Raw genomic sequence first — 21,272 nt, 5'->3', positions numbered from 1 at the left:
GTCTCCCCGTCTCTCCAGCTCTTTGATAAACAGAAAATAAATTTTCAGGTAGGTGACAAAATCTCAGCCAATCAGGAGAGTAGGCCTACCCATTTATCAGCTTCATTTTATAGTGTTCCAGTTCCAATTTGTCTGCTCATTTCTTAGTGTCATCACTTCCAATGTCACTTATTTAATCTGTATCCTGACTGGGTTCTCTTCTCTATCCTGATTGGATAAAATTGGTATCCCGACCTGAAAATGCATTTGCTGTTTAATAAAGAGGTGGACGGAGAGACATGGAGACCCCTGTTACTGAACAAATACTCTTTAGCAATGAGTTTGCAATGAGTACAATCAGAAGATAGAGCTATTTAACACGTATTGTAACCAAAGAAAATCACTCACCCTACCTTTAAAGTGCTCATAATGGCCTAGTGCCCAGTTGCTCCTTTCGGGCTTGTTTTCCTAGAACTGGTTGCTTGTTTCTCTCACAAAGTCTGGCAACACTGCCCCCCCACCACCACCAACCATGAACCATCAAACCCACCAGCTCATTCAGTGAGTGGCCGCTGAGCTCCACAGACAACAACAGGCTCCCTCCCTCTAGTCTGTCCTGCGTGAGTACTAAATACAGCCGTCAGATAAACACAGCGTTCCTCCGGGCGGGTTCGGTTTAGTCTCGCTGCTACGCTTATAGAAGTTATGTGAAATAACGGTGGGAGATTTTAACAAGTGTGTCTTTTTTGTCCGAAATGTCCCGTCTTTCTTTATGGTTTAGGCAATTCTTTTCAAAGTCACGCCTGAAACGTTTTGTGGACTGAGAGCGTGGTCTTTTCATTGTTCTGTTCTCTATCATTTCTCGTCTGACAAAGAGGGGCTGTATCGTTATTTTTTGCTCTAATGTTCAGTTTGACAGTGATTTTGTTTGTGTAGATGGGGCTTTGTGTCCGATATCTCGCTGCTCGTTTAGTTATTTAGTGATGTCATCATGTGTGTGTATTATTCTAAATAGGATTTTTGTTCTGCCCCTGTTGGAGTGTCAACGGGTGTGAGATGATGATTGTTCAGCCTATATTTTGTATAGAAACTATCCGTGTAGCAGACAGTAACGTTGATAATAATTGCCACATTGTGTCATTTTCTTGTTTCTGTTATAGGTTGCTTGCTGCATAGCCATCGGGACAAAAAGGAACACAAATGCTATGAAGACTTATAACAAAGAGCCATAAAATCATGACAACACTGAACAGGAGGGACAGTACACACAAGGAATTGTTTATTATTGATAACTAGTTTTAGTCCTGTAATTAGTTTCGCCCCATTCAGTCCATTTCTTACAGATTATATCCTAGATAATCATTCTTAAACGCCTAATGGACGTGAGTAATGTTTCTGTCTGTTAAGTCAAGATACGACTATCAGAATTTGTTAGCTTGCCAGAAATCTTTAGCCCAGATGTTGTGCTTGGAGAGAGGCTTTCTGTGCTAAAAGCAACCCTGCTGCGAATGGCAGTATGGACAAAACATGCCCATAGCCAGAGGGGGATCAGTCCTCCCCATTTCTACTGTCAGGGCAGAAGCTTTGCTCCAGCGCCCAGCCTTGCAGTGACTCCTCCAGCGTGTCCTCATGTGGTAGCAACTACTGAGTGACTGACCTGTCAACATAGCCTGGAGCCCAGCAACGCAACGTGCCATGGCCTCGTCCGACAACGACGAGACGGGGAGCGACCTGTCCGAGTCTCTGGACGTCCACGACCTCCAGGACCGCCAGTACCCAGGTCAACGTACTGGCTTTAAGTCCAAAAGCTTGCCTATCCTGAACGGGCCCTGCCGGCACGAGTGCGAGGACCTGGACACTCGGCTGGTCAAAACCGCCCATGCCTCTGTGGCCGCGGACGAGTGCAGCGAGCTCCAGCCCAAGACCCCAGACTCCAGCCAGGCAGAGTCCCCGTGTTCCAGGACTGACTTCTCTCCCTCTGCCTCCAGCATGGTGGGGCTGAGCAGCTCCATGCGCGTGGAGGGCCACCGGTCCGCGGGCAACAGGGGTAAAAAGCTTGGATTCTCTCTTACCCGCTTCATCCGCATCCCAGTCAGGAAGTACGTGCGCGCGATCCTGAGGGACTCGCGTTGCTTCCTGTTCTGCATGTGCTACCTGACCTTCATCCAGTCGCTGATGGTGTCGGGCTACTTGAGCAGTGTCATCACCACCATCGAGAAGCGCTACAGCCTCCGAAGCTCCGAGTCTGGCCTGCTGGTGAGCTGCTTCGACATCGGCAGCCTGCTGGTGGTGGTCTTCATCTCCTACTTTGGGGGCAGAGGTCAAAGGCCACGGTGGCTGGCCGTCGGCGGCGTCTTCATCGCCTTGGGGGCGGGGCTGTTCTCCCTGCCACACTTCATCTCCCCACCCTATCAGATCCAGGAGTTGAACTCCTCGGCGGGCCGCGAGGGCCTCTGCCTCAGCAGCAACGCCAGCGGGCGCGAGCTGCTGGACGTGGCGTCGTGCCCCCGCGACCAGGAGGGCAATGAACACAACCTATATGTGACACTGTTCATCTGTGCCCAAATCCTAGTGGGCATGGGGTCAACGCCAATCTACACCCTGGGGCCCACCTACCTCGATGACAATGTGAAGAAGGAGAACGCTTCACTCTACCTGGGTAAGCCCTCTCTGCAGCTCCAGGATCAGCCACTGTCAGTACCATACATTAAGGGCAATTGAAGGTCATCTCAGTGAGATATTTTCAGTTAAAACATTGTGTTTATGCTGGCCTGGAAGACAAATTGCATGATTTGACGCTATACTTGTGCTTTTTTTAAGCATCAAAATTACTTGTAATAATTTGGTCATGTTTTTTGGGTCTTGCTGTTTACAAACTATGCAGATTTGATGTGTGACCGGAAGGACACAGACCTCTGGGGGTATGGAATTAGTGTTTGCCAACAGAATTAGTGTCAATTAGCCAAGCTGATTTTTGTTCTACGTTTTAAATGAGGTTGACCTGATGAAATTAGAGAACGGATGCAGGCTTGAGGGTGTCTTGCAGCTGCGTTCCAGGAGTCAATGTGTATTATGTATGTGCATACGGTGCACAGACCAGAGATGATCTTGTCCCTCATCTCTCCAGTCCTTTTTGATTTAATCTCCCTAGGTATGCAACCCCTGCAGCATGTTGGGTAAATACAGAGCCTACAAAGTCAACCTTGGCTCTGAAGCACATGTAAGAGGAGTTGACGGGGAGACGGGGAGCTGAGTTGCTTGTGATTAATGATCCAGATTCCAGTACTCTGTGTGTGTGTGTGTGTGTGTGTGTGTGTGTGTGTGTGTCAGTACTAGGGCAGTACTGTGAGTAAGTGAATATGTCTATAGACATGTTTTCTCTTTAGTGTGTACGACTGTTACTGTAGCATTAAAGCAACACAGTCCTGCAGGAAAGCTCAGGGTCTACGTACGTCTCATCATTAGCAGAGCTGTAATTCCTCCTTAAATCCTTTTTTTATTTTTTTTTATTTAAGCTCTCATTACATTTTCTTATTTCTTTAGATGCGCGAGCATATTAGAAACTGAGAGCCGAGAGAGAGAAGACATGCGAGACAAGACGGGAGACGGATTCGAACTCTGGTCCTAGCAACTCACAAGGAGCATGTGGTCCTAAGTGGTTGAGCTACCAGGCATCCGTCAGGATGTTTTCACAGTGGCAGCCTGTCATTTTCCTGGTATGCAAGGCCTATCAGTAGGATAATCTTTCTAATGGTTTTTGCTCAGAGCAGTTGGCAGTTCATAGCACACACATACAGTGAATACCTCATGGATAAGGTCATAATTTCAAAGGCAATCTGCCTGCCTGCCTGTCTGTACCTCCTAGTTGATTCATCCAGGACTACTTGCACGCACCTCTCAATCTGATCTCACAGCGGCTTAATGTATCGTGCTCACACACTGTGTGTTGATTTGTGTTTGTGTGTTGCTTGGCTGTCTGGATTCGTAGGCTAGGACTTATTCCCGACAGTGCAGCAGACTGCTACCGTTGGCAAACCGTTGCATATTGTGGTGGTCAGTCACTCATTCATGGACACCAGGTGGACCATGATATCCCATGTGAAGTAGTAGATAGCTCGATAAAAAGGGATGCTGTTAATATGTTGTAGCACGTTCTGGTCCTGCTTCATACAGAAACTGTGCATGTATCACCCAGGCTATTTTGTAAGTAGATTTTGTTTTAAATCTAAGTATTATCACGTTGGTTGGTTGTCACATCCTACTCTAGGGAAATCACAGAATTCAATAGGTTACAAAGTGGAACAACGCTGGCTGATTGGCGGCTTCCTGTGTATATACAAAAAAAAAGACTATTTTCATGCTCAGTGGGGCTGCACAGGATTTGTGCTGGTTTGTGTGTATGTGGTGAGCACTCTCCAGCATATGCGTTCTTTGAGAATGGCTGCACAGTATGAGGGAGGCAGGGTGGTGACACTGGCTGTTCATCACATTACACAGCCCTATGGAAGAGGCTATACATTGGCCATTGAGCCCACTTACACTGCCTGCTCCGCTGCCCTTAAGAACAAGTATTGATCACAAGCAGCCTACGTCGCAAGGAGCCATTGCCAATGCAGCATAGCCATCGAGCCAGGCTGGGAAAAACAAGGAGAGGAAAGAAATCTCCACCTCCAATATCGGCTGGCACTTTGCCCTCGCCCAGGTAGCGTACTCGATAACAAATGCATCACCCCTGTAAAGGGTCACTGCGTTGTGACAGACACAGCATCGGCTCCTCTAGGCGTCTGTCAAAGCAGTAGTGAGCAATGGCACAAGTCACCCGCTCCTTTGACCTTGGAGGTTATTTTCAGATGGCTCACGGAGGGATAATCATTTCTGCAAAGTTTTGTGTGTAGAAACTGCGACTTGTCCTTATTCAATATGTCGGAGTGATGTGATAAGTGGTTTACATTTTCATTGACTGGCCTTAAAAAAATAATAAATGCAGGGACTTGAGATTGATGTTGTAAGGCAGTGTTGTTGTGACTACCGGTTCTATCTTTCACTTTCTCCCAGGGATGTTGTGATACATAGTGTGTCAAACAGCCTTGGCCTAAAGGTGGCCTAAATTATAGTCTTATATGTTCATACTGTGCAAAAACAAGGGGAAATCTTGATTACCCACCTTATCAATGTGTGCAAGTTGACTTAAGTTGACTTAACTGTCATTAGGGATTTTTTCAAATTAATTATTTGACGGAAATAATTGAAAAATATATTTTCTTTTTACTTCCACCATCGATGATCGGAATTTGCGGCAAAGCCACAATGTTTCAAGCCCATAGTTTCAAAAATGAAACGTTTTAATTAAAGTAAACGTGTTAATTTGACGATTCCTAGTCATGTCTGTTTATATAGTTATAATAATAATTTGTTGTTCACTTGTTTACATGTTGCTGAAACGTTGACGGGAGAGTGTCGGCGCGTCTCACTAATAATGCTGAAATTCTCCATCCTCCACGACTACATACATGTAGGGCTGCAAAGGTTTTGCTATTGATTGTAAGTTACTTTGTGTCCAGTTTGTGAACTACGCCACATAAATTGCAATACTGTTCAGTGGCAAAGCCACACTAAACGGGAACAATCCGGATGGCATCATTCCCACAGTGACACCTTAACTTAAACGGGCATTTCCTGGTTGTGCCGTGTGTTCATGCCACATGTATTTATTTTGTGACATCATGATTGGTTTACTTTTGAGGGGGCAGACATGCATACAGCCATACAGAATAGATGAATCCTGTTCTAGACTGCTTGGCCTTCAGCCATGCTATTAAAAAGAAAAAGAGGTCGGGAAGATTTGGACGCAGCCTATGCTTGGCAGAAGAGGACAACGTGGGTTGCCAATTCTCCAAAGGGACAAAACTATGTGCCCATAGACTAGCAGATAGCCTTTGATTTCCTATTAATTGTTGCGCGGTATTATTTCCAGTTAAGGTAGCAGTTTCTGTTGACACAAACAACAGCGTTCCCTTTATTTACAACTTATGATATGTTAGTAGCTGTCATATAATGGTCTCATGTTGCAACTTGCTTGACTATCATTTTAGTACCAACCACTGCACAAACGTAGCCAAAAACGTCAGACACTGCTATAATGTCTGCTATAATGTCTGTTCCTTGACCCTTTCATAGTGAACGACTCAAGAAATTACGATGAACAATTTTGCCAGGAAGGTTGGTCTGAGTTGGTGCATTATTTTACAGTGTGTGTGTGGTCTCCACAAGTGAGATATGTATGCTTGTGGCGGCTTTACAGCCAGCTACAGTATAGGCTAATCACTGTTGCATTAGTTAATAATACGTTGCTGTCGGGCAGAAACCTCCTATCTCCATATTTCAACTTTTTGTGTTTTTTCGTAAGTTAATGCCTGACGTGATCATACTATAGCGTCACACAAAAGTATTAAAGTAGCAGCTCTGCAAGCTCGAAACGTGGTGCGAAGCGACACGTTTTGAGCTTGTAGATCTGCTGCTTTTGCTATTTTTGAATTTGTAATCCTGAAAAGTAAGTTTTGGACATAATTATGTTCAGTTTCCACCCAACAGACAAATAGTGTCAGCACATAGAACATATGCACATGCATACACACAATTCCAGCATTGCTTGAAACAAATGTGTATTACACCCTTAATTCCTTCACACCTTCACACCTGCTTGCCTTTCACCCTTTAACAACGAGTAGAAAAGGAAATGTTTTTTTATTGTCACATGCAACAATACGGCAGGTAGCAACATTGCAGGCAGTGACATTCTTGTACTCCATGCTTACCCAAACTATGTGGAAAACTAAGTGATAGATGTGGAAAAAATAAATAATATTATTCTACCAAGTTAATTTTGCGGAGCAGTAGTAGGCCAGCCTAGAGGTGCTTACCCATTAGTGTGTAAATCCCCCCATCTCAATTTGCACTGACACAGAAGGGAGGCGTCATTGTTTTTGTAGGACAGTGAGGTTGACTCTGAGGTATAGCCCTGGTGCCCCTAATGTGTGTATGTGTGTGAGTGTGTAGTTAACTACTTGTCTGTGTGTATGCATGCGTACACAGCAGGGGCATTCCCCCTGCTGTACTCCCCATTTCTAGGGAAGGCCTCCCATCATGTTGGCAATGATATAGGGGTATGGATGGAGTGTGAGTTTTAAACCTCCTTTACTATGCAAATTCAGGAATGTATTTAATAGTCTGTGTACAGTTCCTTGTGGGCATATCTCTCTTCCTCTATTTCTCTCTCACACACACACACACACACACACACACACACACACACACACACACACACACACACACACACACACACACACACACACACACACACACACGCACTTACTTTTCTGACTTTTCTTCTGTATTTTCTGTGTTGTGTGGTTTAGCAGTACTAGCCCTCCAGGGAGCTGAAAGGCAATTTTTGGCAGCAGCTGGAAGCGCTAGTCTTGAAACTGCCAGTATATGCAAATCTGCACCTCTCCCTCGCTCCTTGGACAGATTTACAACATACCATTCCTGACGTTACTATGGTGAGCGTTTGTCTGTGTCCTTCTCTTACAACCCACTCCACCTTGTGTGAGGCCGCCTAGTCTTATTAGATGATTAGTTTGTCGGTTGAGCAACGTTCCTTATCCAAAGACAAAACGGGACTTACAACCTTAAATTTAATGCCTTTAATCTCTCTCGTTTTAGTCTTATCTCTCGACGCAAATTCTGACTTCTCAAGGGAGTTCATGAAAGGGCATTGATGTCTCCACAGTGTTTCTCCTTTTTATACCCGCACAATCAAAAGGTGCAGAGACTGCAGACATATTGCCAAACGAGTGAAACTAAAACATCTCTGCTCTCTAACGTCATCGTCTCCGTTTGGGCGACACAATGACCCATAGATCTGGATACGATCAATAATCCTGTTTCTTGACATTTAAAGTGAAGCTTTAGAGAGCGGCAGCCATCAACAGTGAGGTCATGGTATGGCGCAGGGTTGTCCACTTGTGCCCTCTGTGATTTGCAAGCTAATGATGCTGTGAAGCTGTTATTGACTGGGGGGGTGGATGTGTGTCCAGGCGGGCTGATTAGATTGCTGTGTGCATGACCACCATGAGGGCCACCACTCACTCACGGGATCATCCTGCGTGATGCATTCTTTCGTGAAGGCGTACAGTGCCACATTTCACTTGACCCTACCATAGACATTTGGATAATCAAATAGACCTTTTATTATGCTTTTGCATAGATAATGTTTACTACTGTTACTACAATATACCTCCTTGTAATATATATTTTTTATTGTACTCTCAACCGGCTAGTGCCGAGTAGCCGACATTTATGTGGCGACAGGCGTCAAAAACAATCCCAAGACATGCAATGCAGAATAAGGTGTGTTAAAGGAATAGTTAACCGAAGAAATTACTCATTTTCTATCAATTACACGCCCCATGAAGCATTTAATTCATGGAGTTTTTTTTTTTTTTGTCGTGTTCCGCAAGCCAATAATTTGATGACCGGGTGTATTTCCAGTAGGAGACTCAGAGTCTCCTTTGAGTCTCCTACCGGATACATTAGCATCTCTCTGCTGGTAATCAAATGATTGGCTTAGGAATGGGCCAAAAACTAAAAGATCGCAATGAATTCAATGCTTCATGGGGTGTGTAATTGATAGAAAATAAGTAATTTTTGGGGTGAACTACTCCTTTAATCCCTGCTGTTTTCACTAGTCTTTGGTTTCTCTTACCTGGTTTTGTTGTGGAGATGGTTCTGAGGCTAGTGTCCGACTGTGTGCTATTGGTGCTTTTGCATTATTAATGTTTTAATAAGAGGCTCTTGGAAGTTGGAAGGGCGTCTGACTTAGCCTCCGCCTTACACAGTGGGGCCGTAGAGGAGACTGTTTATTTACTGGAGAGGAGGAAGACAGGGAATGCTCAGCTGAGGGGAAAAAAGGGGGCCGTTCAACCACACCCCCAGAGACTGCTTGAACACCGGTCTTGTTTGCACACATACACACACTCATGCACGCTCTTGCACCATGTGTGCCCTGCTCTGATAAATTTAGAAAGAGAACAGCTGCTCTCCTGCTTCCAGAAGTACTGTCTTCTATGCAATACCTATCTACCCTGTAGATTGGCTGTTCAGATAAAGATTTGTTTTGAAAAGTTACGTGGTTTTACCATTTTACTTATGTCTTAAACATTTTTGACAGAAGAGTATTGGTCAGTGACCTTGTGTATTGCTGGCTCTGCTCACGCAAGCAATTTCGTTACATTGTGTGCTGCTGTGCCCTGTTCAGCCTAGCAACAGTCAAAGCAATTGTGAACTGTAATGCACACGTGTGGGTGCGTGCACACATGTGTACACACACACACACACACACACACACACACACACACACACACACACACACACACACACACACACACACACACACACACACACACACACACACACACACACACACACACACACACACACACACACACACACACACACGTCCCTTGCAATCCTGCCTGCCTCCCACTGCACTCTGCCCCTCTAGGTTGACAGATCACGTTTCAGGATGAGACAGGGTGCATGTTTGCCCTTCTCAGAGGCTGGCACAGATAGAGCTGGTCCTGCTTCGTCACTGCCATCACTCTTCATCCCCCCCCCCCCCCCCCAGCCAATACAAAAAACACCTCCAGCCCATCCATATCCCTTGTGTAGGCTTTAAAAATATCCCTGCCCTGCTCTCCATCCGTGTAGGCCTGCTGGCTACAGTGCTTCGTAGGGTTACTCAGCAGTAGCTGACCTTTCTGGGCAGCAGACTGCGTGGCTGCCAGCTATGTAAACCACAGCTGATGCTTCAGCTGATGTCCAGACATGCCACCGCCATCCCCCCCGTGAACTAATGATGCTTTTCGTACAAGGCGTTTACCATAACGTGCTCTCTATGGCTGCTGTGCAGATGATTCAGAGACAAAAATTCCTGCTTGGACTGCATTGTCCAGCCAGTGGTGGGAATATGTGTTCCCCCCCCCCCCCCCCCCCCCCCCCCCCCCCCCCCTCCACTACAACAGTCTAGCAGACCACATACCATAGGCATGTGGTATGAACCTCACTGACCAATTGACCACCATGCATCTTTATCACCATTAGCTAACCTCCAGGCCGTGAGCCTCATGACAGTATCGTGTTGATGGGTGGGGGGGGGACAGGCAATCTGAAGGAAATGCCAAGAGACCTTTGCATGTGTGAAAGTCGGCCCGGCAGAGAAGCCTTTGTTTTCAGCACTGTGGGAAAAAAAAGAGGTCACATTCTTTCTTTGTTCTCACTGCCTCCATTCGTCATCGCCTCTCAAAGCCTCTTTGATGCTTGGCTCCTGTTGCTCACATTAAAATTAAATATGTGACACTGGTACAGTAGCTTAACTCTGGTATGTTAGTTGAACTTGTCACTGTATCACTAAATTCACACACTGGCACATTCTGAGAATGCGCCGATGCAAAGTCTAATGAGACGAGCGCCCGACACTTTTCCCACAGCGTCGGGGAGCCGGACGGCAAAAAATAACCTTTTTGGCGCTTTTGCACAGAACGACAAACCCATCAGAGCGTGCTGTGCTCTGAAGTAGGCGTGCAGTAGGCATATATACACTCAACACCACAGAAAAAGACTTTGTGATAGCAGAACTGTAAAATAAAAGTTGCAGGTGTGGAATTAATGAAGAATGAGCAACTACACGGCATATTTATTTCCTAAAATGTATAAATCCTTTACAAACAAGCTGCCAGAGACGAGCATCAAGCCTCTCTTCTTCTCTTCTCTGTCTGTGAGATCCCCATCTAGGCGCATCTATTGGCTTTGATCCCCCCACAAACTACCGGGTGCTCTCCCTGGGCGTGGACTAGGCACACACTCTGCACCACTTGAGATGGACAGAAACGGAGCGCTGTATGGAAGTAGTGCATATTAAAGTTTTAGATGGATATACTAACTAAACAACATGCATAAACAAGCTAGCCTCAGTATTGGAAGTAGAGGCCAAGGACAGCTCTGGTGCTGCTGGTGTTCTGAGCAGCTCATGTCAGCTGCTCTGCCCAGCCAGCTGTCAGCGCGAAGTAGAGACAATCGTTGCTTCTCTCTGGCAGCTTGTTTTGTAAACAACGTATTGATTTTAGGCAATAAATGGATCACATAGTTGCTCAATCTCGATTCATTTCACATCTACAGCTGCTAGTTTAAAGCTTAATCAAAATGTGCTACTTCCATACAGTCCGTTTCTTCATCTTGGTAGCAGACACACCTCGGAACATGGGTCGATGCTGCTGTTGTGAATTCAGCGTATAGGAACCTTCTCTTGAGGCCATTGCAGCGGGTCCTTAACCTAAACCCTGACCAATTTACAAGTTCATGGCCACGCATTGTGATCTTGTAGATTGATTGATTGATTGAATATTTTATTTGACAGAAATGTAAAACGGCACGAGTACAGTCAAACACTTTGTCTAAAAGGATAACACCAAAAAAGTCCTTGCGGTCTGGTTTCCATTGGGGTCCTAGGTATTCAATTCATCAACATATAAAAAATAGCACCAAACATTCAATATCATCACAAATATAAAACACCGTGTACAGAGTAGGAAAAAGGAAAAAAGAGGGGGGGGGGCTATTTTGGCGTAATGTTCGCCCCAGAATAGGGATGCTAGGGTTCATGCGGTGTTTTAATAGGCTACATCAAATTCGGGATTAGAAATCATCTGTGAGGTTGAACAAATTACACAGGTTAATTCCGAAATTACAAAGCCATTGAAGTGCCATTTAGCACTGATAGCTTTATGCTTTCTCTAGCGTTATCTTTACAGTCTCTGGTGCTATGTTAAACTAACTGGGGCTACGCAGCTCTACTGCTGGTCCCTCTTGTATTTGCCATTCGAAAATCTGTCTTAATGCATGAAAATAGAAACAGAACTTTGCTCACAGGACCAGTCCAAACCAAACTTCCTCAGCTGGAATTGTGAGCTAATAGCCCTAATTGTGGCTCTACAGCAACTGCATAAAGTTTCAAATTGATAACGAATCACTTTGACATGCATACATCACTTTGTAACTTTAACCAAAATGTAGGCCCTAGTAAGCACAAATGTAACGTTCATATGCTTTGAGCTGGCAGGACCTATTCTACTCCCACATTTTTTACCTAATTTTACACCAAACTTGCTACATCTTCAGATTTTCCTCCACAAAAGTTATAGCCGGATTATTTTTTTAAATGATGAAACATGTGGCCCACATTGCATCAAAATATGTTATTGCAAACAGTACAGCTAATAAAGTTCCAAAATATTTTACAAAATGTTGATGTCATGGCAAACTGTATCTCAAAAAAATACCCAGCCCAATTCATTCAGCAGATCTTGAACATCAGTAGATCCTCCATCACAGAGCACCTACATAAATATTATTGACAATGTTTGGACGTATATTATGCCCAGTTAGCTACTGTGTATATAACGCAAGGTTTTACCAAATTTCAACATCACTGTAACCTCACTGACATCTACTGGGTGTGTTCCAAGTAGCTTAAACGGCATTGAAAACTCAATGAACTGCCGCATCCTGCTGAGCTTTTCAAAGTGATTCATGCCTCCGGCTCCGATAGATAAAAATGAGAAGCCACTTCAATTAATGTGTTTGCTTTCCATCATCGACAGTCTTCCACAGTGACTATGCCCCCCCATCTCCATCTCAAACGACAGCAATCATGACAAACACTCAGTTAATCAGTGTTGAGTGTCACAAAGTCATGAGATGGCTTATGCTTGATGTGTGTGGGCAGGACATTAGTTATTTTCCAGGACCATCTTGTAACAATGGGCACAGAGTGTCCTGTGATGCCGTCAGTGTGTCTACTGTTGAAGCCATTGAATGCTGTGTTTTAGGGAAAGGCAATGAATCTCTTGATTGAAACAGTCGTCCGAGTCACCTGCTTTTGCCAGCGTCAGCACTTTAGTTTTCTTTTTCTTTTTTCCTTATCACAAAACACCGGAGAAGCAAAGCCTTTTGCACACCTTGTCAGCTTAGGGACGGTTGCTTGGGGGAAGTTGCAGACGTGTAGAATAAAATAGAATGACCCGCACACCATCTACACTTGTCTTGCACAATAAAGACAACTTACGTTTCGGTCATGGACCTTCTTCAGGCAACAAGTTGTATTTATGAGCTGTTTACTGACTATTGTTCCTCTTGATCGACACTGTGCCTGCTGTGGGAGGTGGCTACAGCAGGAAGGTGTATGTGTTAATGGTCTTTACAGAAGTGCAAGGATTTGACGGTAATCTTCGGAGAGCTGGAAAGCCTTAAACATTTCCTTTTTCCCACACTCGGGCAACTCTTGTTTGCACAGTTTTGATCATTTTATAGGCCGCTGTATTAAAATGCCCATTATTCTGCAGCCTTTCCATCGCTTCCTGCAAGACTGTGCTCTGTTGTATATTGTCATGGTAAATAATATTCATATGGATCTGTATATATTACAACACGTTATCCAATCCAGTCTGTTAATACCAAATCATTTTCAATGTTCTTTTGAGTGATAGAATTCATTAGAAGGGGCTCAGTGAAAAGAAAACATACATACGTAGGTACATACAGTGAACATGTAGAGCGGGCATCTTTGATTACAGCTGAATAATAAAAATAAAATATAGCTGCAAGCAGCGATAATACGGGGCCAGTGAATAGAGAGAGAGAGAGACATGGAAACGGAATAGATTGAAGAGAGAGAGAGTGACATGGAAACAATAGATTGATGAGAGAGAGAGATGGAAACATAATGGTTTGATTAGACATCTCAACCTACTGCCATTAACAGGATTCGAACTCTCAACCTTCAGACTAATAGGCTGCAACACTACCTATAGTGCTATAGCTTTGTCCAGGCTGATATTGTCTGTTGAAGATCATAAACTCTTGCCTTCTTTCATGAACCAAGCCCCTGTTTCACTAACACTAAGATCACTCGTTCACAAACCATTTACCAATGAAGAAATTGTACATCTCCTCAGAACCAAAACTAGTGAAAGTAGCCGATCTACAAGCTCACAAACCATGAAAAGTTGTGAGATTGTAGATCAGCTATTTTCAGATAAACTATGTCATACGTTGAAAAAACGTACTCTCAAATAAGCATTTCAGGTTATCTTTACCATTTGCACATGTATTCATTGATACAGTCATGTTGTTTGCAATTCAACTTAAATTAAGTCTGCATCAAGTGAGGCTTGAACTGGCGACCTTGAAATTGTGAGGCATTCATTTAAGGGAGACGCCATTGGCCCAACAGACAAGTCACTGTGAAAAAGGAGATCACACAGATGATACAGTTTCACGCAAATAGCTGAAAAATCCTGGGTTTAAGTGTTTTTCAAACTGCTCAAAATTGCGGACAATCTAAGGGCGGAGCTTAATGGTCAAATCGATACGTGTGTTCCTCATGAGTCAAGGCACATGTGTAAGCAAGTTTCACGACTTTCGGCCAAACGAGGCATGACTTATGCCTGTTTAAAGTCTGCCTTTTCAAAAAATTGCTATAGCGCCCCCTTTTGGCCAATTGGAGTGAGATTGGTTTCAGTGATATTTGGAATGACCCTGTACATTTCTGCAAAGTTTCAAAGAAATGTGAGTCTGCATGTATGTTTTAGGCACAGATGAATAATTTTCATAAAACTGTAATAGTTAAAATCTATCTCCTCCTGGGATTTTTGAGCAATCTGCACGAAACGTTTAACACTTGAACTTTGGACCACTGCCTACAAAAATTTCCAACGGATTTTCCATAAGTGAAAAAATGCAGAAGTTAGGAGCCAATGACTGTTTTACATATAATTCAAAATGGTGGGCGATCTAAAGGTCAGAGGTCAAAAGTCAGACCACAAAAGTTGTCGGGCATGAAGAGACGCATGTGTGTATCGAAGTTTCATGGTTGTAGGTCAAACAGGGCATGAGTTGTACCTGTTCAAAGTTGGCACTTTCAATTGAGTGCTATAGCGCCACCCTTTGACGAATGAGTGTGAGAATTATTTCTTGGTGGTTTTTCATGAGCATCTACCATATGGCCGAGTTTCGTAAAAAGCGTATGCACGGTTAAGCCAAAACTGGCAAAAACAAGTATTTTTCAAACTGCTCAAAATTGCGGAAAATCTAAGGGCGGAGCTTATGGTCAAATCGATACGTGTGTTCCTCATGAGTCAAGGCACATGTGTAAGCAAGTTTCACGACTTTCGGCCAAACGAGGCATGACTTATGCCTGTGACTATGGCCGAGTTTCGTAAAAAGCGACAGCGCGGTTCAGCCAGAACTGCGAAAAGTGGCAGAAGTGACAGAATAAAGCGAATAATAAAACAGGTCCAGAGCTGAGCTCTGGCCCCGTAATGATCTCTCAATGTGATTACCTGCTGTGTGTTGGAGAGAGTCTCGCATTTTTCATTAAAAGCACTTACAAACAGCGAACATGTGTTGAGAGGGAGGGCATCTTTTGATTACAGCTGAATAATAAAAATAAGTACTACTAATCTCTCATTGTAATTACCTGCTGGTTGTTGGCGATAGTCCTTGTTTTGCAGTTAAAGGGATGTTCACAAATTACGCCCCATGAGATAATAAAAATGTTCGCCTCAAAACAATGTCATGTCCAGACAGTGATTCCATTGTTTTTAGTGGCATTTTAAGAGTTCTAAGCCCATTTATGTATTATCGCAATAATATTGTTAATGGCAATTATTTTGGCCAAAATTATACTGGCATGAAATGTTCATATTATCCAGTAGTGACCTTCAGTAGTTGTTCTGCTGTGTCGGCTGTACGCGTCACGGCAGCGAGTGCTGGCCGCACTCTGACTGGCCTCATGTGGGTAGAGCTCCCTGGAGGGACAGCAGCCCACTCTGAAAGAGATGGATGACTCCAGAGATGCTTTCTCACCTCAGCCTGTGGGTTAGTCACCATGCACACACACAGACATAAATGCAAGTGTGCACACGCACACACACACACACACACACACACACACACACACACACACACACACACACACACACACACACACACACACACACACACACACACACACACACGCACCACAGGAAATTATGCAGCGAGACCAGAGATAAATCCCCAAAGGCGTGCAGACTGGCGGCCGATTCTACTGTGCAAATGTATCGGTGTGTGTCATAGTGGCCCTGCCTGCCAGGCACGGTCGGTTATGCCTGCAAATGTACTGTAAAGCCTGGATTATACTTGGTAACTCGCACCAGTGTAGTGCGATTTAATGAGCCGATCTATAAGCTCAGCGGGACATTGTAGATTGGCAATTTTCGGTGTGCAACCAAGTGTAAATCAGGGGGTAAAGCTGGTGGTGTGTTATGTAACATGTAGGCTAACGGGCTAACATACAACCAGGATATTGACAAGCGCCGTCAGCAGATGTTCGCTAACTGAGAGTTTGCTCAGCACAGGGAAATGAAGAAATCACAATCTCTGCTCCTTGAAATTGGTCAGCTAAAGTACATGGTTCATGAGTAGTTGCAAGAAACAACGGATATACCCTTAATAAGCTTTTCTTTATGGTTTTAATTAGTTTTCAGTCCAAACCTTCGTCCTCGTTTTTTCTCTCTTCATCGTCTGCTCTCGCAGTGTCTTGGGAGCCATATTGCTGGTGGATGGTTTATAAGGCCCCAAATGCAGAAAGCACAGCTGTTGAGGAAAGCTGACGGTGTGCTTGCACTTTCAGAGGGTGTGTGTGTGTGTGTGTGTGTGTACAGTATGTATGTGTGCGGGTGCCCCTGGGGCTGTGCATGTGTGAGTACCTTTGGGAGAGAGCACTACTGTTTGTGTGTGAAAGATTGCAAGAGCAGAGATTCTGTGTTGCAGACCATAGCCTTGGTTTGCCTGCGAGCCAGCAGTGGTATTTGAGCATCAGTGCCTGTGTAGAGACTGCAGAGAAGCCTATGGACATCGACTTTAACCCATTGAGACCTGAAGCCGATTCTACATGTCTCCTAAATCTCAACAGTTTTCTGAAAAACGTATGTTTCTATATCAGTGGTGCTCAATCTTTTTCATGTCAAGGACCCCCAGAATTATATGTATTTTGCCGCGGACCCCCATCAAAATATTTTGTTCCAGGGACCCCCAAGAAGCAAAGATTTGAGTTAAAAATGTTTGCTTTAAAAATATATATATTCAAAGATTTGCACACATTTTCACGATTTTTCAAAAATAGCAGATCTACAAGCTCGTAGTGCGGCACTCGGTGCCGCGCTATGAGCTTGTATATCTGCTATTTTTGAATAGCCAAAGTGTAAAATAAAGCTTTTTAGCTCAAATCTAAAAATGACACAGTTCCAGGTCTTAATGGGTTAAGGACGGACACACACACACACACTCACACTCACACTCACACTCCACAGACACAAGATGAAGGCCCCTGTGCTGCAGTACAGTGTCCTTCATACACCAAAGAATGTGAACGAAAACAGTATGGTGCTGAATGATTCGTTCGTTAACCACATTAACCCTGGTGTGTGTCCCCATATTTGGGCATGTCGTCACAGGCATAAATGTGCAAAATTGCAAACGCAATTATGCGTTGTGTGCTTGTAGATCGGCTATTTTCAAATAGCTGAAGTATGAAATGGGGCAACTTGCATTTTGTTTGAGTGGTTACGTTTTCATGTGGTGAAGAAAACTGCCCTCTTGGCCAGGTCCCTCTTGGGAGATTTTGAGGTTTTACCTGTCTAAATAAAGTTAAAAAAACGTAAAATAACCTACCTCACGCTCACGGTCTACCCAAGCCCACAGGTTGAGAATCACTGTTCTAGATATTGGTTCATAGTTAACAAGAGGGGATAGTATCGGTGGTTTCGTATGTGTCTGGATACCCTCGCCATCATTCATTGATATTATGAATAAAACACGTAAAAAAACAAACACATTTGCATATCCCAAGTAACACTTACTGTACGTGTTAACACATTAACCGCCAAGAACGTAGTCCTACGGGCCGTTAAATCCAACTGTTAAGCGCCGAAACCGTAGTTTTTTTCGGGGACCATTTTCAGTGTAACACCACCGGAAGTGACCCGGAAGTAATTTCCCGTTTTTTGTTTCCCGTCCGCCTCTATTCTATGTAACACCACTAAAACCCCTGTTTAGTCAGTGTAGTTTTTCCTCCTCGCATTTCCCATGTTAACATAACCGGTCAGAACTCAAACATGGCGGCTCCGTTTGACACGCCGTCTCAACAATTACACAAAAGGACATGTGGACGATGTTTACAAACAGTGGATCGCGCAATCTAAAGGATTTTAACGGGGCCTATGGCGGCTTGAAAAAAACAAAAAACAACAATAAAAGCTTGGCAGTGGTGAGCACATTATGATATTAGCCCTTGGCGGTGGATTAATGCACACTTTTTTTTTTTTTTTTTAAGAGAATTAAGAGAATTCCTTCATGCTTGCAGACCTTTCAGGCTTACTTTGTTTTCTGGTTTTCAAGTCCTGCAGTGGAGGTGCCCAGGGGTTGGGTAGTGGAGGATGTGCTTTTGAATGGAACTAATGCTTGGCACTGGGTGAAAGAGGCGGGGGGGGGGGGGGTTAGGCGTGGGGAGACGACAGATTGCTGTGCCATGTCTGTCAATGGCACAGCCTGAAAAGCTGCAGGTGCAAGCTTGTGACTGAGAAAGTTAAGTACGAAACCACATACTCTGCTCTACCCATTCCGCTCTCTCTCTGTCTCTCTCTCTCTCTCTCTCTCTCTCTCTCTCTCTCTCTCTCTCTCTCCGCCTCTCTCTCACACATGCTCACACACACACACACACACACACACACAAGTCCTTCTGCAGCATAATGTGGGTCTGCCCACGATCCATTCCAGATGCCCCCCAACCCCTGTGAGAGCAGCCAACACCGTGGCCCCCTTGTCCAGCCACCAGATTATCTAACACCCACTGAAATACTGGGGGAATTATTCCCCTTCAACACACACACACACACACACACACACACACACACACACACACACACACACACACACACACACACACACACACACACACACACACACACACACACACACACACACACACACAGTCACACACAGTCACACACACACACACACACACACACACACACACACACAGATCCATTGGGTTGTTGACTCCTTTTTGGTGTATATTTGGGTGCATACTTACAAGGATGTGTCTAGGCCTGTTAAGATTCAAGGAACTCTCTACTCAGGCTCATTAGAAGACGGCTTTGATCAGGTCTAGTAATCATCCAAATACAATAATGACTAGAAAAGTGTGCTCCTCAGAGCCAAAATCTCTGCCAGGCTGGGTTACCTACCCAGGGCTGTGTCAGTCGTGGGGTGCAGCCAAAACACAGTCACATTGAAAGACTTGGGGAGGTTCTTCCTTGGCCTAACGGGAGTATCGGTCCAGTGGTGTTAGCTATACAAAGACAGACTAACGGACACACACTCACGGGATGAAAATATTATTTCCACTGGCGGAGATAATAACTGCATGATGTGCAAGTCAGCTGAAACTACCCATTTATGTCTGTTTCCATCTGTGTGTTGGTTATAATTATGACTTCCCAGCCAAGCTGAAAAGCCTGAAATCAATGTAATGTCCACCTGAAATACTGTGTGGATGAGTCATTTGGGACCTTGAGGCAGAAAAACATGTTTTCTTCGTTCATAGATTTTCACATCTCTTTTCAATTTGACCAGTAAGTGGGGGGGGGGGGGGGGGCAAGTCAAACAGAGAGGCTCTCTATGGAGGTTTGTGCAGCGTGTTCTATACAACACGCTCTCCCCCATGTACCTCGCTGTCTGAAAGGCGTCCTTCACAGCTAGAAAAATTCTTCAATTTGCCGACTCGCCAATTGTACCGCCCAGTAGAGACTAGATCATTATACTGCAATGTGTTTCTTTAACAATAATTTTGCCAGCAGTTGAGTTGTACTTTAATGACCCTTCATAGCATCTAATTTATACAGTATTAGAATTGCTTTTGATAGTATAATTCATGATGGTGATATTAGAACTCGATGGCACAGAACACTGTTAACTCTTGACTGCAGATACAAAAGCAGATATATTTGCAATGCTCTGGAAGCCTTTCTAATGCGAAGTTAATTATATATGTTTTGTTTGTGTATACAGAGTTTGGGTGAGTTCACCAGGGTGGATCTTCTTCCACTCCTGACTTCACAAAACTGCTCAACTGCACAATTATATTTATTATATTATATTATTAGTATTATTAATGTTGGAGGCAGTGCAGATTTACCTGTTCAGACACAGATTTCCAACATTTTATGAAACATGTTTGTTTATGAGAATTACGGTTAATTCATGTTATTTGAATCGTTGTTATCTGTTGCTCTGCCTTTAGACTTCAATTGGATGGTTAAAGTCTGCAAACGTTATTAATTATACTTTTACATTAGTCTTAAAAAGATTAACAAAAGACATTCTAAATTAAAATATCTATATCTTTTTAAATTAAGTAATTATTTTGTGATCAAAGTCTAGACTATTTTGAGTTGAAATATTTAATATTTTAAGAATAAAGGGGTATGTTTTGGGGTGTAATTCCACCAGGATAGATCGATTATAGTGTTTATGGAGAGGCTGAAAGTCTTCCTGCTTACTGGGTTGCGTGCTGATGGGGCAGGCCCTCATGACAAGACTGAAGGAGCCAATAGAGAGACTGAGTGAGAAAGGGAGAGTGGTACAGAGGGATTAGCACAATACTCTTTGGCTGTGCCTGTTTAATGGCATTCCATCGCTAAGCCAGTTAAGGAGCGTTGTGACGCTTTGATCAGCTTGTCATGTGGAAAGATGGGAAGAGAGGCAGAGAGAGAGAGAGAGAGAGAGAGAGCCAGAAGAAAATGAGAGAAAGTAGAGCACACCACATAAGAGCCCAACTGATGCCACCTTTTTGGGAGTCCTAAACCACAGGTTACCGTGTAAAAAAAATAAATATATATATATATATATTTTTTAATTGATATTGTTCAGTGGAGATGGACAGGAAACAGGGAGAGAGAGACATGCAGCAAAGATCGTCGGAAACGGGACTCGAACCCGCGATGCGCTGTCAGGCTACATTAGAGCCTAAGTACCACTTAAGCCCTATAAAAGATTCTAAAGAAAATTGTGGATCTACAAGCTCACAACGTGTCTTCTTGTGAGTTTGTGAATCTGCTATTTTCTCTCCTAGAATG

The 21,272-nt window shown here is 43.9% G+C and overlaps 1 protein-coding gene across 2 annotated transcripts in view; it reads left to right on the top strand.

Moving 5' to 3' along the window:
* The first annotated feature begins 546 nt into the window (after positions 1–546).
* Positions 547–21,272, top strand: part of slco5a1 (solute carrier organic anion transporter family member 5A1) — a 60,189-nt gene continuing 39,463 nt past the window's right edge. Inside the window, exons 1-2 of one of the 2 annotated variants that reach the window (XM_084049159.1) lie at positions 547–599; positions 1,140–2,638. In XM_084049159.1, the coding sequence (XP_083905285.1) occupies positions 1,675–2,638 (964 nt within the window). In that variant the 5' untranslated portion in view covers positions 547–599; positions 1,140–1,674. The other variant, XM_084049160.1, reaches the window with a different exon arrangement.

This window comes from Gymnoscopelus microlampas (assembly GCF_963454915.1).
Source record: "Gymnoscopelus microlampas genome assembly, chromosome: 22".
Lineage (NCBI taxonomy): Eukaryota > Metazoa > Chordata > Actinopteri > Myctophiformes > Myctophidae > Gymnoscopelus > Gymnoscopelus microlampas.
The sequence above is the reverse complement of the archived record's forward strand: the minus strand, read 5'-3'. Positions and strand labels throughout refer to the sequence as shown.